Below are 16,682 nucleotides of genomic sequence, written 5' to 3' on the forward strand. Positions count from 1 at the left end.
CCCAGTCAGTATAACTTCCAAGCTAAGAGCAGCTGGAAAGGCGTGATCCCGTTATTTCCCCCACTATGCATTAAACACAGCCAATAAACATACCGCCCCCCCCCCGCCGCCAAAAAAAGTATAGATTTAGAACAAAAAAAAACCACGGCTATGGATGCAAATGACTGAGCTCGCCAGTAGGTGGCCACAAAAGACTCTATTACCCAGTAGGCTCCGCGCCTAGGAATGTAAACATCCGCGCTCCTGCCCGCCCTATCCTTGCCACGCAGACCGGTCGCTTCCGCCGAAGAGCTGGATTGGGGTCCGCTGGAGGTGAGAGAGGTTCTGTTGCCAGGGGCAACCCCGGATGCAGGAGAGGCTGGACCGCGCAGCATCGCAGGGGGCGCTTTTTTTTGTCCCAGGTCGCGGATGCCCGGGAGGAGAAAAGGTTTTACGCGGCGGCCAAGTTCTTTTGCGGACGGGAAACCTGGGAGACACACCCGATGCTGGATTCACGGGGCAGCCGAATTAGGAGCTCGGTCTAGTTGGGGCGCCCCATATGGGCTCATCATCCTGAGAGAGGGGCGAAGGCACCATTTGTGCCAGGATGGGGCAGGAGGCAGCATCCAGTCTCCAGCGCTGGCCTGATAAAGGCTGTGAGAGACGCCCATGTTAGCTGTTTCTAAAAGGGAGGGTGCTTGAAAGAGAGAGGAAGGGCAAGGAAAGAAGATGAGGGCTATTTAGTAAAGACACAAGACATTATAAAATGATGTGTTTTATGTTTTATTTTAGTGCAATTTCCTGATATGGTGTAATGGTGGAGGCACCAGGCTAGAAGGGGGGGGGGGGTGTCAGTGAATTCTGGTTCAGCCTTAGGTATGAAAGCCACCCGGGGGACTTTGGGCCAATCCCAGGAGATTGTGAATTCTAGTCCTGCCTTAGGCATGAAAGCCACCCAGGGGACTTTGGGCCAATCACCAGGAGATGGTGAGTTCTAGTCCCGCCTTAGGCATGAAAGCCAGTCGTGGGACTTTGGGCCAATCACCAGGAGGTGGTGAGTTCTAGTCCTTCCTTAGGCATAAAAGCCGCCCGGGGGTCTTTGGGCCAATCACCAGGAGATTGTGAGTTCTAGTCCTGCCTTAGGTATGAAAGCTGGCTGGGGTAATTTGGGCCAATCACCAGGAGATTGTGAGTTCTAGTCCTGCCTTAGGTATGAAAGCCGGCTGGGGTAATTTGGGCCAATCATCAGGAGGTGGTGAGTTCTAGTCCTGACTTAGACATGAAAGCCAGCTGGGGGACTTTGGGCCAATCACCAGGAGGTGGTGAGTTCTAGTCCTGCCTTAGATATGAAAGCCAGTTGAATGACTTTGAGTGAGCAGAGTTCTCCTTCTATATCCAAATATATATTTATGACATGATCTTCTGGATGGCTCTAGATAATACCATGAGAGTCAGTTTTGAGCCTCAACCAACCATCGTTGTGCCTGACTCCCTTATCTCTCTCTCTATACAGCTTCTCCGTCTTAATTTACCATGGCTGGTAAAACTGGATCAGAACATCTCTTTAATGCAGCCACTGAGGTCGAGACAACCGGAGCGTTGTTGAGCAACAAGTAAGTTATGACAAGATCATTTTGCTTTTTCTAGCCGGATACCCTTAAAGTGTTGAATACAAACTCCTATCCTCCCCAGCCATCACAGCTAAGAGGCATTGTGGGGTCCTTGATGCTGTCTGAGCTTGGTTGTTTTCTTGCAGGCGTTTCATTACCCAACTAGGTAGCATCATCAGTGCTAGAAGGGAATAGGATTTGCTTTCATTTTATATACTAGTGGCTTGCCCTGTCAATGTTGGTGGGAGTGGAGCTGATGGTTCCTTGATTGGATTGTTGTTTACTGTTGTTCGTCTGGGTTGGTAGTTCCTTGATTGGGGTATTGTTTATTTATTGACTGTTGGTCCAATGTTAATGTTGGTGTTAATTTCTGTTCAACTGGGTGTTGATTGCTGGTGAGAAGATGTTTGGGTCTTTTTGTTTCCTTTTTGGCATTGGATTGTCTCTTTTGAATGGTATATAAATGTTGTTTATGTGCCTGTTGATGGCCAATTTGTCTGAGTGAAATTCCTTAAGAGGAATTGTAATTTAACACTCTTGAGGACAACGGAGTTGGAACACTGCTTTTTAAAAATAGCTGGGGAACTGACATGCCTAGTCACCAGGTCATGGTGGTCCCAAAGTTGCTTTTCAAAAGGCAGCTGGATTCCCCCCCTTCTCCCCCCCATGTTTATGTGAAGACCATTCTTCTAATTCTTTCGTGCCCTTCTGACTTTGTGTCCCTTCTAGGATCAACATCCCAGCACTCTTGCCCCAAGGCCCAGCTAAGGAATGGCTAGATCAGCGTCGGGCTACCATTCGCCCCTGGGCCAACTTTGTGGACCAGAGGCGTTTTGCAAAGCCTCAGAATTTTGGGGTGCTGTGTAAACGGCTTGTCCGCAACGTGGAATATTTCCAGAGCAATTACGTCTTTGTCTTCCTAGGACTTATCGTCTATTGCCTGTAAGTAGATTTCATTGCTTCTTTGTTTACTTGTGGGGATGATGAATTCTCCTGATTCTGTGCTGCAAATATCACTGAGGATAGCAATAGCACCTACTTATATACCACTTTTGTCAGAGTATGCACAGCGTGTTTTGAGAAAACCCAGCAGCAAAATACAGTACACAGAGGTTTTGTCTTTCAAACTGTGGTTTAAATACAGGACTTATATATACATACATACACGTGTCAGGAAAATACTAGGCAATCAATCAATCTTCAATTCTTCATGGAGAACTACAATGGAGAGAAGTAAACGAGGAGAGAGAGAGATGCCCTCACGTGGCCTCTCTTATATATACAGCTTCTTAAAGTGGCAGTAACCCTGCTGACTCATTCCCATTTCATCATCCTGGTTTACAGCCTTAGAGCAGCCGGTCAGCTATTAAATCATCATTACAGCTTTACAGTGTTTTACAACCCTCTCTAAGCAGTTTTCAGAGTCAGCCTCTTGCCCCCAACAATCTGGATCCTCATTTTACCCACCTCGGAAGGATGGAAGGCTGAGTCAACCTTGAGCCTGGTGAGATTCGAACTGCTAAATTGCAGGCAGATGGCAGTCGGCAGAAGTAGCCTGCAGTACCGCACTCTAGCCACTGCGCCACCACAGCTCCCAGACCTTCATTTGTGCAGTGAAAGTCCCCGAAGCCCGGGGCAATCCCTTGAACCACCTTTGGCAGTCCCGACCATGCACTCAAAACTCTGCTCCTTCGACACATGCATTTCAAGAAGACGCTTCCAGCCCCCAATTGTGGGGAAGGACAAATGGGAAATGTGTTCCCCTATGTTCCCTCCCGTAGTTTGCACCTGTATGCTGTCAGCTGTATGTAAAAGACCCAAAGAGATCAGCAGAAGAGTCCCATTCTGTGCCCACGGGCATCTGTGCCTAAGGGGATGAGGAATAGCAGTAGACTTATATACCGCTTCATAGGGCTTTCAGCCCTCTCTAAGCGGTTTACAGAGAGTCAGCATATTGCCCCCAACAATCTGGGTCCTCATTTTACCCACCTCGGAAGGATGGAAGGCTGAGTCAACCCTGAGCCGGTGAGATTTGAACCGCTGAACTGCTGATCTAGCAGTAGCCTGCAGTGCTGCATTTAACCACTGCGCCACCTTGGAAGGGTCAAACCTTTGTCATGAGCAAAAAATGACAATTGATATTCTTGGATCAGACGTTGGGATGCAATAATACACAGTGACGTTACCTTTGCATCGTGACATTACCACAGATAACCTTCGTTTGCTACAAATGCCTGATTCTTTGTTCCTGATTCAGTGCTCATTCGAATAAGATTCTGTCTACAATATACATCAAGGAAAAGAGCCGAGGTGGCGCAGTGGTTAGAGTGCAGCACTGCAGGCCACTTCAGCTGACTGCTAACTGCAGTTCGGCGGTTCTAATCTCACCGGCTCAGGGTTGACTCAGCCTTGCATTCTTCCGAGGTGGGTGAAATGAGGACCCAGACCGTAGGGGCGATATGCTGACTCTGTAAACCGCTTAGAGAGGACTGAAAGCCCTATGAAGCGGTATATAAGTCTAACTGCTATTGCTATTGCTAAAAGGATTCTGAGTGGCCTGTACTCAGGCACATTAGGGAGCATTCAGGGCCTAGTAAATAATCCACCTTTTGTTCCCAGGCATATACAATTTTAGTTTGCAGAAAATGTAGAAAATAGCCACCAAGGAAACCTGTAAAGGGATTAATTAATTAACCCAAATATACAAGTAGTGATTAGGGGACTGGAGGCTAAAACATATGAAGAACGGTTGCAGGAACTGGGTATGTCTAGTTTGATGAAAAGAACGACCAGGGGTGATAAGGTGGCTGTGTTTCGAGATCTCAGGGGCTGCCCCAAAGAAGAGGGAGTCAAGCTATTCTCCAAAGCACCTGAGGGCAAAACAAGAAGTAATGGGTGGAAACTAATCAAGAGGAGAAGCAACTTAGAACTAAGGAGGAATTTCCTGACAGTGAGAACAATCAATCAGTGGAACAACTTGCCACCAGAAGCTGTGGGTAGTCCAACACAGGAGGTTTTTAAGAAGAGATTGGATAACCCTTTGTCTGAAGTGGTATAGGGTTTCCTGCCTGAGCAGGGGGTTGGAATAGAAGACCTCCAAGGTCCCTTCCAATTCTGTTATTCTGTTCTGTTCTATTCTACTTTATTTTATTCTATTTTTGTATATGTACAAAAGTCTTCCATTCTTAGTTGCAATGGGTTTAGCCAGGTTTTTATTAATTCAATTTTAATTCCATGGAATTAGCAAGAAAATTAGTGGGCTCCTCCATGTTGTTTGCATTTAACCCCACTGGTCTTTCCTTCCCACCTGTCAGCATCACCTCACCTTTACTCCTGATTGCGCTTGCGGTGTTCTTCGGGGCCTGTTACATCATGTACTTGAAGACCCAACAGTCACAGCTTGTTCTTCTTGGTAAGTAGCAATCTTTTGCTCCCACGGGGCTTTGCTGGATGGGGAATTCTGGGAGCCTCCAGGCTTCAAGTTGCCACGGTTGTAGACCCCTACATTAGCTAGCAAACTTAAAAAGCATTCTCTTTGTTGTGGAAAAGACAGAACACAGAAGCCAGCTCTTCAGAGAAGGAAAAAGTTTATTGCGCAAGTTCAGAAGCAATGGCCTGAACCCCGAATGACAGCAGGAAATTCCTTTTATAGTTTTTAGCTTTTAGCTAAAGCCATCTGTTAGTTTTGGATACACCCCTCAAGATTTGCCCTTGAGTTACAGCAATATTATGCCTGCAGGAAGTTATAATACATAGTCAGCCAACGGTCAAACATAGCATACATTTTGAGGAACTAAAATGTGTCTTCCAGACAGATTTACAGTCAAGCCAGCAGATACATTAAAATAAGAGACTTTGCTTCAGCAGATTTCATGTGCCGACTTCCTAAAAGCAAACCTTTGCAATTCCTATATGTGAACAGTTAAAGCTTAATATCATGAGACCCTAGTTTGGTTCAGGCTTAAGGCCTACTTTGGTTCAGCCTGCCACCTCATCTTGACAATAAAAGTCTTCGAAAGTTCCAAGAATAACCAGCAGATGGTGCTGTACCAACAAGAACAGTGTCCATCTTGCACAAATGTCCATACTTTGCTAGGCTTCAGCCTTCTCATGTATTTCTAAACCACAGAAAGCAAAGATTTGACTTCAAAAGCTGGCATCTCTTCAGTCAAGCATTCAAGGCTGTCCCCTTCTCTCTCTCTCTCTTTCTCTCCCTCCCTCCCTCCCTACCTCCCTCCCTCCCTCTCCCTCTCCCTCCCTTCCTCTCTCCCTTTCTCCCACTCTCTCTCCCTCTCTCCTTCTCCCTCCCTCCCTCCCTCCCTCCCTCTCTTTTTTTAACAGTTGAAGCCCAGCCTTCTTTCTAATTGAACTGTCTTTCCCTCCAGGGCGAGAACTCAGCACAGCCCATCAATACAGTCTGGCCGGAGCTGTCTCTTTTCCTTTCTTCTGGCTGGCGGGCGCTGGCTCAGCCGTCTTTTGGGTGCTGGGTGAGTAAACAAGAAAACGCCGTTCCGGGCGGACTGCCCTCCTCTGGCTGCAGGCTCCTTGGGGGCTCTCTGAGTTTGGAGGGGTTCTTGCAGACGTTTCGTTCCCAGACTAGGTAATATCATCAGTGCTAGAAGGGAGTGGGGTTTGCAGGTTGGAGGAGAAGGAGAAAGTGAGGAGGAAAAGGAGGAGGAGGAGGAGAACATCAGTGGGCTCCCTGAAGCTCTCTGAGCTTGGTGGTTTTCTTGCAGACGTTTCGTTCCCAAACTAGGTAACATCATCAGTGCTAGAAGGGAGTGAGGTTTGCAGAAGGGAGGAGGAGGAAGGGAGGAGGAGGAGCTCAGTGGTGTCCCTGGTGCTCTCTGAGCTTGGTGGTTTTCTTGCAGACGTTTCATTCCCAAACTAGGTAACATCATCAGTGCTAGCAGAAAACCACCAAGCTCAGAGAGCATCAAGGACTCCTCAGTTCAACTCTTGAGCTACAAATATTCTCTTTTATCGTTACTCCTCTGTCTTTGCTCATATTTTGAACCATGCGTGTTCGATGGCCTTAATCCAGTTTTGATTACCGTTGACGGTCCCTAATTAGGGCTTTGGGTATTTTCATTGTTGCCACAGCAACCATTGCAAGCCTAATTGTAAAATTAAGTGTTCCAATTTTCTCCTCCTGTTGCTTCTTCCTTGCAGAAGAGCACCTATGCGGATTTCTCTGTGAAAAAGGGGTGAAGGACTTAACTTTACAAAGGCCCATCTCAGGAGCAGCCCCGTTAAATTCTGCTCTCTGGGATTCTGTTCCATCACATTGTGTGTTTGAATCTTCCCTTCCTTTCCTACTCGGGTTCATCCAGTTTTTTACCCTAAGGCAGGGGTGTCAAACTCAAGGCCCACGGACCAGATCCAGCCCTTGGGATGCTTAGATCTGGCTCCCGGGGCCGCCTTGAGAATGAGCGTGCAGGGAAGGACAGGAAAGGGGAAAGGGAAAGAGGAAAGAAAAAGAAGGGAAGATGAGAAGAGAGCAAGGAAGGAAAAATAAGGAAAGAGGGGAAGGAAGAAGAAAGGAGAAGGAAAAGGGAAGAAAAAGAAGAGAAGACGGGGAGAGCAAGGAAGTAAAAATAAGGAAAGAGGGGAGGGAAGAAGAAAGGAGAAGGAAAAGGGAAGAAAAAGAAGAGAAGACGGGGAGAGCAAGGAAGGAAAAATAAGGAAAGAGGGGAGGGAAGAAGAAAGAAGGAAAAGGGAAGAAAAAGAAGGGAAGACGGGAAGAGAGCAAGGAAGGAAAAATAAGGAAAGAGGAGAAGGAAGAAGAAAGGAGAAGGAAAAGGGAAGAAAAAGAAGAGAAGACGGGGAGAGCAAGGAAGGAAAAATAAGGAAAGAGGAGAAGGAAGAAGAAAGGAGAAGGAAAAGGGAAGAAAAAGAAGAGAAGACGGGGAGAGCAAGGAAGGAAAAATAAGGAAAGAGGGGAGGGAAGAAGAAAGAAGGAAAAGGGAAGAAAAAGAAGGGAAGACGGGAAGAGAGCAAGGAAGGAAAAATAAGGAAAGAGGAGAAGGAAGAAGAAAGGAGAAGGAAAAGGGAAGAAAAAGAAGAGAAGACGGGGAGAGCAAGGAAGGAAAAATAAGGAAAGAGGGGAGGGAAGAAGAAAGGGGAAGGAAAAGGGAAGAAAAAGAAGAGAAGGCAAGGAGAGCAAGGAAGGAAAACTAAGGAAAGAGGGGAGGGAAGAAGAAAGAAGGAAAAGGGAAGAAAAAGAAGGGAAGACGGGAAGAGAGCAAGGAAGGAAAAATAAGGAAAGAGGAGAAGAAAGAAGAAAGGAGAAGGAAAAGGGAAGAAAAAGAAGAGAAGGCAAGGAGAGCAAGGAAGGAAAAATAAGGAAAGAGGGGAGGGAAGAAGAAAGGAGAAGGAAAAGGGAAGAAAAAGAAGAGAAGACGGGGAGAGCAAGGAAGGAAAAATAAGGAAAGAGGGGAGGGAAGAAGAAAGAAGGAAAAGGGAAGAAAAAGAAGGGAAGACGGGAAGAGAGCAAGGAAGGAAAAATAAGGAAAGAGGAGAAGGAAGAAGAAAGGAGAAGGAAAAGGGAAGAAAAAGAAGAGAAGACGGGGAGAGCAAGGAAGGAAAAATAAGGAAAGAGGGGAGGGAAGAAGAAAGGGGAAGGAAAAGGGAAGAAAAAGAAGAGAAGGCAAGGAGAGCAAGGAAGGAAAACTAAGGAAAGAGGGGAGGGAAGAAGAAAGAAGGAAAAGGGAAGAAAAAGAAGGGAAGACGGGAAGAGAGCAAGGAAGGAAAAATAAGGAAAGAGGAGAAGAAAGAAGAAAGGAGAAGGAAAAGGGAAGAAAAAGAAGAGAAGGCAAGGAGAGCAAGGAAGGAAAAATAAGGAAAGAGGGGAGGGAAGAAGAAAGGAGAAGGAAAGGGGAAGAAAAAGAAGAGAAGGCAAGGAGAGCAAGGAAGTAAAAATAAGGAAAGAGGGGAGGGAAGAAGAAAGAAGAAAAAGGGAAGAAAAAGAAGAGAAGACAGGGAGAGCAAGGAAGGAAAAATAAGGAAAGAGGGGAGGGAAGAAGAAAGGAGAAGGAAAAAGGAAGAAAAAGAAGGAAGGAAAAAGAAGAGAAGGAAGGAGAATATATTGAGAGAGAGGGAGGGTCTCAGGAAAGTCCCGCCTTAGCACTTGGACACCACAGGTGCCCCTGACGTGAGTGACATCGAGCTGGCCACGCCTACCCTGACCCTGCCCATTCCCGGCCATGCCTGTTGTCCCCCCCCCACACGAGGTCAAACACAATCCTGATGCAGCCCTCAATGAAATCAAGTTTGAACACCCACCCCCCCCAAGAGATGCTTAGGAGCTCTTAAGACGAAAAGTCCCATCGCTGTGAACCCGAGACGGGGACGAGCTAGATCGCCCCGTGGCCTCCTTTCCCACGGATTTCTCCTGTCGTTCTCTGCAGGCGCCACCTTGGTCGTCATTGGTTCCCACGCCGCCTTCCACGAACTGGAATCCGCCGAGACCGACGAGCTGCAGATGGAGCCGGTGTAAAAAAAAGCTGCAGAACTTCCTCTCGAGCCCATCTGCCCCCCTCCCCTACCCCAATCATTGGCTGTTACATTGCCTGCGTATCCCAATCGCTGCTATTTCATTCCAGATCGAGATGCCGACTTAAACTGCAATGCCTCCCGGATCTTGAAAACGCCCCCTGGCTCCCCTATATCGAGGATGTCCTTCCGTTTCTGATTTTTCCCCCCAGATATTTCTCCATCTCTGAAGGTCTAATTCCCAGTAGCCGTGTTTTTTTTAAATTTTTTCATTGCGTATGTAGTAGAATGCCGCTGCGAGATTCTCCCCTCTGTAAGTTTTTAGATCTCCTCCTTGCTTTCCCCGTAGCTTAGAAGCCCCCCATGCAAAAATCCTCCTGCCTCCTCCTGCCGGCTGATCGGCTGCATTAAAGAAAACGGTGACATTAATCCATGCCTCCTTGTGAGTGTTTTAACGCGTGTAACCGCCCAAGGTTGCAGTGACCCACAGGATGACCTCAAGCCTTATATACCTGATGACACCGCTCAGTTCCCAGACTCCGAAGGTCTGCAGCTTATTCAGCGCCGCTGCGTCGAAATGACATCTCGCAGGCGTTGTGCCACGGCTGCCCGCGTTGATCTGCCAGAGATGGGATATCGGAAGAGCAAAGCCATCAAGCTGGGTCTCTTCACTGTGACCCTTCAGTAAATTAATCCAGGCGCTCTGACATCGTCTCGTTTTTAATAGCTTGGGGGCGTTTTGATATTCGAAGCATCGTTAAGGCTGGTTCGCACGGGACATAACGAAGAGGCATCTTCTCTTATGGAAATCTTTTCAAAATGTACAGAAGAGACCTTCTTATTTTTTTTAAAGCTCCCGTTAAGTCTCCTCTGCAGTATCACTGCCTCGATGGAGCATACGGGTAGCTCTCATCTTGCAACAGTTTCATTTAGTGACCTGTTGTGGCCTGTCGGCCGCTGGCAGTAATTTTTTGCACGCCAAACCGGCAGTGATGCCGGCAGCAACCCACCCTTCCTGTGAAGCCATTACCGTGGCAATTCTACTACACTGTACAGTTACAGTAGGAGCCATTTTACGGCAGTACAGCAGAAGCCATTTTAAGGCACAACAGGCTGTATCTTAACAGAACACCCCCTCCCCAAGGGGTGTTAGAGGTATCTTACCCCCGCAGTATTTTTTTTCCCAGAGAGTTAAGACATCTGTGTACCACATTTGCTTGAAAACACACACACACATATATTTAGTGTCACAACCCCTGGTATGCCCAAATATGGGAGGAGGCATACTGCTTCCTTTCTCTGTCTATCGGCTCATCACAAGAGACCATCCAGACAGAAAGCCAATATTTTTACTGTTGCCTTTGTTACATTTGTGTTGTATTTGAGCTGATAAATAAATAAAGGGAGACTAGTATAGATCTATTTCAAGCTATTTAGCTCTCATCGGCTATCAATCCCAGTAAGGGTATGGCTAGCTGATGAGAGCTAAATAGCTTGAAATAGATCTATACTAGTCTCCCTTTATTTATTTATCAGCTCAAATACAACGCACACAAACACAATAAAGGTGGGATATAAATAAATAAATAGGGAGTATTTCAGGAGAGGCACAAGAAAGATGCCTTAATTATTTACAATGAGAGGTGATTTTCTTTCAAGAGCACTCACGTAGGAACACAACATTTTTGCACCCCATCCGGGTGTAAGTGGAGTGTGCAATTAATGGTTTTTCTTGGGGCTGCCAGAAATAGGGTGCAATATCTGGCATGACCACCAGATGGCAAAGGGTTCATTGTACCGTGGTTATTTAAATGTTGACAGCTCAGGTGTGGGTGGCCCAACATATTCATATTCAACCTATTCAAAAAATGGGCGATGGTGGACATATTTACGGGCCTTCCTCCCCATTGCATTAACAATTTCCAAATAATATGAAAATATAATTCCCTTTCTTCCTTTTTGCAATGGACATTGTTTTTTTTTCCTTGCAACCAGTGCCCTGTTTCTCAATCCTGGTCATTTGAAAATGTGTGGGCTTCAACTCCCAGAATTCCCCAGCCAGCTGTGCACCCCACCCCCAGTTGTTAACACACTAGGGTTGCAATTCTGGAGTTCTTATTCCTCCTTCCTAGATGGCAACATATTGGGAAACCCAGCATTTTAAGTGTGGGGGGGTGGTGGTGCCTATTTTTGAATCAAGTGGGATTAAGGTAAAGGTCAAGGTTCCCCTGGCACATAAGTGCTAGTTGTTCCCAACTCTAGGGGGCGGTGCTTATCTCCGTTTCAAAGCCGAAGAGCCAGCGCTGTTCGAAGGCATCTCCATGGTTATGTGGCCAGCATGATTCAACGCCGAAGGCGCTCGGAGCACTGTTACCTTCCCACCAATTTTTTTTCTACTTGCATTTTTTACGTGCTTTCGAACTGCTAGTTTGGCAGAAGCTGGGACAAGTAACAAGAGCTCACTCCGTTTACACGGCGCTCGGGATGCGAACCGCCGAACTGCGGGACTTTCTGCTCGACGAGCTCAGCGTCTTCACCGCTGAGCCAAGTCCATTCAAAACGCGGCGTTTTTAATCAGAACTCTTTCCAAAACAAGGGTGGTAACTGGCTTATTTTTAGCACGTAATGCAGCCGAGGAAAATCTGCAGATAGCATCCCTCCTCCCCTCCTTCCCCCCCCCCACCACATTATTCTCCTGTTCAGCCACAGGAGATCAGATGAAATGGTGGCCTCCTTTTTTTAAAAAAAAACACCCATTCCTGCTCTTCTCTTTTCAGTGCTCACCATTCTTGCATTCCAAAAGGATGGCACTTAAGGAAGGAGAGAGGGTAGGAAGGGAAAGAGGAAGAGTAGGAGCAAAGGAGAGGTAAGGGAAGAAGGAAGGGGAAGGAGAGGAGGAAGGAAGAAAGTAGAGAAGGGAGAGAGGGTGAAAAGAAAGAAGTAAGGAGAGGAGGATGGAAAGGAGAGAAAGAGGAGGAGAGAGGGTAGGAAGGGGATGAGGAAGAGCAGCAATAGGAGAAAGGTAAGGGAAGAAGGAAGGGGGAAGAGAGGAGGAAGGAGGAAAGTAGAGAAGGGAGGGAGAAAGGGAAAGGGAAAGAAAAGGAGGATGGAAGGGAGAGAAAAGGAAGGAGAAAGGGTAGGAAAGGAAAGAGGAAGAGCAGGAGCAAAGGAGAGGTAAGGGAAGAAGGAAGGGGGAGGAGAGGAGGAAGGAAGAAAGTAGAGAAGGGAGAGAGGGTGAAAAGAAAGAAGTAAGGAGAGGAGGATGGAAAGGAGGAGGAGAGAGGGTAGAAAGGGGAAGAGGAAGAGCAGGAATAGGAGAAAGGTACAGGAAGAAGGAAGGGGAAGGAGAGGAGGAAGGAAGAAAGTAGAGAAGGGAGAGAGGGTGGAAAGAAAGAAGTAAGGAGAGGAGGATGGAAAGGAAAGAGGAGGAAAGAGGGTAGGAAGGGGATGAGGAAGAGCAGGAGTAGGAGAAAGGTACAGGAAGAAGGAAGGGAAAGGAGAGCAGGAAGGAAGGAAGTAGAGAAGGGAGGGAGGGAGAAAAGAAAGGGAAAATAAGGTGGTGTTACAACAGGAGGAAGGGATGGTAAACAAAGCAACCCAAACTGTATATTATAACCTATTAAATGAAATAATAAATGTATAAGAATGATAAATGTTAAAACACTTGTAACCAAACGACATGCTGTATGTGATGATGGGGTTGTTTTTTTTTTGGTGTGTGTTTTTTTTCTGTTTTGTTTTGTTTTTTGTCATTTTTTTATTGTGGGTATGTGTTGTCTATGTAACAAAAATAAAAAAAAAATTAATAAAAGGATGGCACTTAAAAGTCATTTTCCTTCCCCCCCTCCACCTCTTTCCTCCGTCCTTCGCTCTGCAATTCCCCCTGTGCTGCTTCACTCTTTCCATGTCACACCATTTCCATTTATAGAGCTGTTTCATCTCCGACCTGTGACTCAGAGGAACGAGAGTTGGTGGGGTTCATCTGAGCGGCTCTTCAACCCCGCCCCCAGGAAGGGTAGGATTCGCAAGGCCTCTCCGTTAATCCAGGCAGGAGGACATCATCATCATCATCATCATCACCATGGTAGCCCTGTGTTTCTTATTTTCCATCCTTCCGCTCCCTTGTGACCTTCTCCTCCTCCCTCCCACCCCTGATGGGGGGGGGAAAAAAACCCCTCCCCATCCTAATCCAATTACAGGAACCGCATTAAGCAGTATCTTAATGCAGCAGACTGCTAAGCCAAGAGGGGTGATGGAATAAATAGCTTTCAAGGGAAACTAAGGTAGAATCTTGAAAAAAGAGTCGAAATGCTAGAAGCCTGACAAAGCATTAATTCCCTCTAAGTGTTTTTCCTCCTTAGAGACAGATGAACAGAGTTGGAAGGGACCTTGTAGGTCATCTAGTCCAGGGGCCTTCAAACTTGACAGCTTTAAGACTTGTGGACTTCTAACTCCCAGAAATCCTCCTCCAGTCATGGGAGTTGAGGAATTCTGGGAGTTGAAGGAGAAAATGCGACTCACTTCAGTAACAGAGTGGTCAAAAACCTGGAAGGCAATACCTGAGAATGTGGGTTTCTTTCCCGAACCCCCAAAACTTTTAACCTTAGGCTGTCTACTGTCGAACTCACCCCATTCTTAAGAGGTCTTTAAGGGGCGTGCATAAGCGCACCAGTGTGCCTACTGTCCAGGGGTGGGTTTCTCGCCCCGTTCCAACCGGTTTGGTTGGAACGGGGCCGGCGGCGTCCTCATGCACACGCGCGGTGCGTGCATGCGTACTAGCGTCTGTGCGATGCTCCAGCTGCTCCTGGAGGATCGCGCAGGCGCTGTATGCGTCCTGCGCATGCGTGGAAGCACAGAACTCGTCAAAACCGGGTAAGGAGCGCGGGCGGGCGGGTGGTCCCTTTGCCGTTCCCGGAAGTTACTTACTTCCGGGTTCGCCGACCAACCGGTTCGCAGGGACCGCCGCGAACCGGTTGAAACCCACCCCTGCTACTGTCCCTGTCCTAATATTCCCTTGTATCCGTATTCCTTTCATGTATTCATCATCATGTCTGTACTTATATCGGTTATCTAATTCATACTTGATGCAAATAAATAAATAATAAGTCCACAAGTCTTAAACTTGCCAAGTTTGAAGACTCTTTCTTGATCAGGGGGGTGGAATCCAGCAGGTTCTGACAGGTTCCGGAGAACCGGTAGCGGAAATTTTGAGTAGTTTGGAGAACTGGCAAATGCCACCTTCTGGCTGGCCCCAGAGGTGGGGTGGGAATGGAGATTTTACAGCATCCTTCCCCTGCCACGCCCACCAAGCCATGCCCACAGAACTGGTAGTAAAAAAAAAAATTAAATTGCACCACTGCCCTTGATAGAGACTCTAGAAAGAGTGCAGAGAAGAGCAACAAAGAGGATTAGGGGACTGGAGACTAAAACACATGAAGAACGGTTGCAGGAACTGGGAATGTCTAGTTTAATGAAAAGAAGGACTAGGGGAGACATGATAGCAGTCTTCCAATATCTCAGGGGTTGCCACAAAGAAGAGGGAGTCAAGCTATTCTCCAAGGCACCTGAGGGCAGAACAAGAAGCAATGGGTGGAAACTAATCAAGGAGATAAGCAACTTAGAGTTACGGAGAAATTTCCTGACAGTGAGAACAATTAATCAGTGGAACAGCTTGCCTCCAGAAGTTGTGAATGCTCCAACACTGGAAGTCTCTAAGAAGAATGTTGGATAACCATTTGTCTGAAATGGTATAGGGCAGTCAACCTGGTCCCTACCGCCCACTAGTGGTTGTTCCAGCTTTCATGGTGGGCGGTAGGGGTTTGCTGTAAATAAACTTTATAAATTTTATAAAGTAACGTTACTTTCCTACTTAATAAATCACCATTACTGTGGAACCGGTGGGCGGTTAGCAAAATTTACTACTAACAGAGATAGAAAAGTGGGCGATAGGTATAAAAAGGTTGACTACCCCTGGTATAGGGTTTCCTGCCTAGGGAGGGGGTTGGACTAGAAGACCTCCAAGGTCCCTTCCAACTCTGCTATTGTATTGTATTGTATTGCATTGATCTAATCCAACACACCCACAATCCCCGCCCAAGCGTACCCTACACCATATGGACAGATGGCAGTCCAGTCTCTTCTTGAAAGCTTCCAAGGATAAAGCTTGTTTGCCCTTGTTCCCGCCCCCCTCCCCCCCCTTTATAGTGAGGTCTAAACTAGATGGGGTTCTCTTCAGCCAAATCAACTTTGGGGATCCTCTCATTTTCCCCAAGCACCAGCAGGCCAGGACAAAAACAACAACAACAACAATAACGATGGATGGAAACTCATCAAGGAGAGAAGCAACGTGGAATGGAGGAGATGCTTCCTAACAGGGAGGACAATTAACCTGTGGAACAGAAGTTGTGGGTGCTTCAACACCAGAGTCCCAAAGATGCTTTTTTTCCAAGAGGCAAGTGGACTTTCTGGTTTTTCTTTGAAGAGGTTTCGCTTCTCATCCAGCCGGAGCTGAAGAAGCTTGTTGGGATGAGAAGCAGAACATCTTCAAAGGAAAGTCCAGTTGAAAATAAAAACCTTTGGGACAAACATGGCATTGATGGCTGAGAACCTCCGTAGACATTCATCACTGGAGGTTTTTAAGAAGAGATTGGACAGCCACCTGTCTGAAATGGTCCAGGGTTTCCTGCTTAAACAGGGGGTCGGACTAGAAGACCTCCAAGGTCCCTTCCGGCTCTATTCTGATCAAAACGCAATCCCGAGGCCATTTCACCAACATTGGCTGACATTCAGAGCCACACAGGATTCTTGAACGAACGCCATTTTCAACCCCGGCTTCACATTCTGCAGAATCACCATTTAAGGAGTGGCTGGCTCTAGGTTTTATTTATTGTGTCGATTTTTTTTTTTTAATTTAGGGAATTTATACGGCCACCCAGTCACTTTCAGTGTCTCTGGAGGGCTTCATTGTAACCATAGTATTTGCATCCTGTTTTTCATTGCATGGAAAGTCTTGGGAGAGCCGTGTTCAAATCCTATGCTCTAGAGGTCACGGTTGTCTTCAAATGGAACACCTATTTTGTTTTTTTCTTCCAGAGATTTGCTTTGATCCAGCACAACCCATAATTTTATTGTGTACATCCCATCTTTCTGCATTACAGGTAGAGGGGAGTGTCCCCGTGTGGTCTGCCAGTGGCCAGCAGAGCTGACAGCAGAGTCGGACAGTGAGAAGGTTGGAGAGGAACAGGGGCCAGTCCTGGAGTCTGGGGAAGGCTCTGATGAGGGCTCTGTGTCGGAGGCAGAGAGTGGGCCAAGGCTGTATGGCAGTTATCAGCTGCCTTCAGAGTCAGACATTAGTGAGGCAGAAGAACAGCTGGAGCCTGTTCCCAGTGTGCACATGCGCAGAGCTGCCAGATGAAGGGAACAGCCAAAGAACAGGGGTCGACTTGGGAGCAAGATCAGACGATGAATGGCCCCTCCCAGAGGAAATAAAAGAGGAGCGAAAGGGGAGTGGAGTTTGCAGGAGACCATTAGTTCACTGCATTGGTTCGTGACTCTCCGAGACTCCTTGCCAAGTCCTGCAGAGATCGGCCTGGCAGCTCT

General features: G+C 47.0%; 1 protein-coding gene across 2 annotated transcripts; it reads left to right on the forward strand.

Moving 5' to 3' along the window:
• Positions 1 to 211: 211 nt before the first annotated feature.
• RABAC1 (Rab acceptor 1) lies at positions 212 to 9,512 on the forward strand. Of its 2 annotated transcripts, none has more exons than XM_087727303.1 (6): positions 212 to 312; positions 1,493 to 1,592; positions 2,319 to 2,531; positions 4,904 to 5,001; positions 5,975 to 6,076; positions 8,999 to 9,512. In XM_087727303.1, exons 2-6 carry the CDS (start codon positions 1,513 to 1,515, stop codon positions 9,085 to 9,087), a joined length of 582 nt encoding a protein of 193 aa, XP_087583429.1. In that variant the 5' UTR covers positions 212 to 312; positions 1,493 to 1,512; the 3' UTR covers positions 9,088 to 9,512. The 2 variants fall into 2 exon arrangements, with proteins under 2 accessions (XP_087583429.1, XP_087583430.1); XM_087727304.1 differs by lacking the exon at positions 212 to 312 and adding an exon at positions 327 to 427.
• Positions 9,513 to 16,682: the final 7,170 nt, after the last annotated feature.

Source organism: Thamnophis sirtalis, unplaced genomic scaffold, assembly GCF_051295495.1.
Source record: "Thamnophis sirtalis isolate CommonGarterSnake01/CBP01778 unplaced genomic scaffold, rThaSir2_p1.2 scaffold_13, whole genome shotgun sequence".
NCBI classification, from domain to species: Eukaryota; Metazoa; Chordata; class Lepidosauria; order Squamata; family Natricidae; genus Thamnophis; species Thamnophis sirtalis.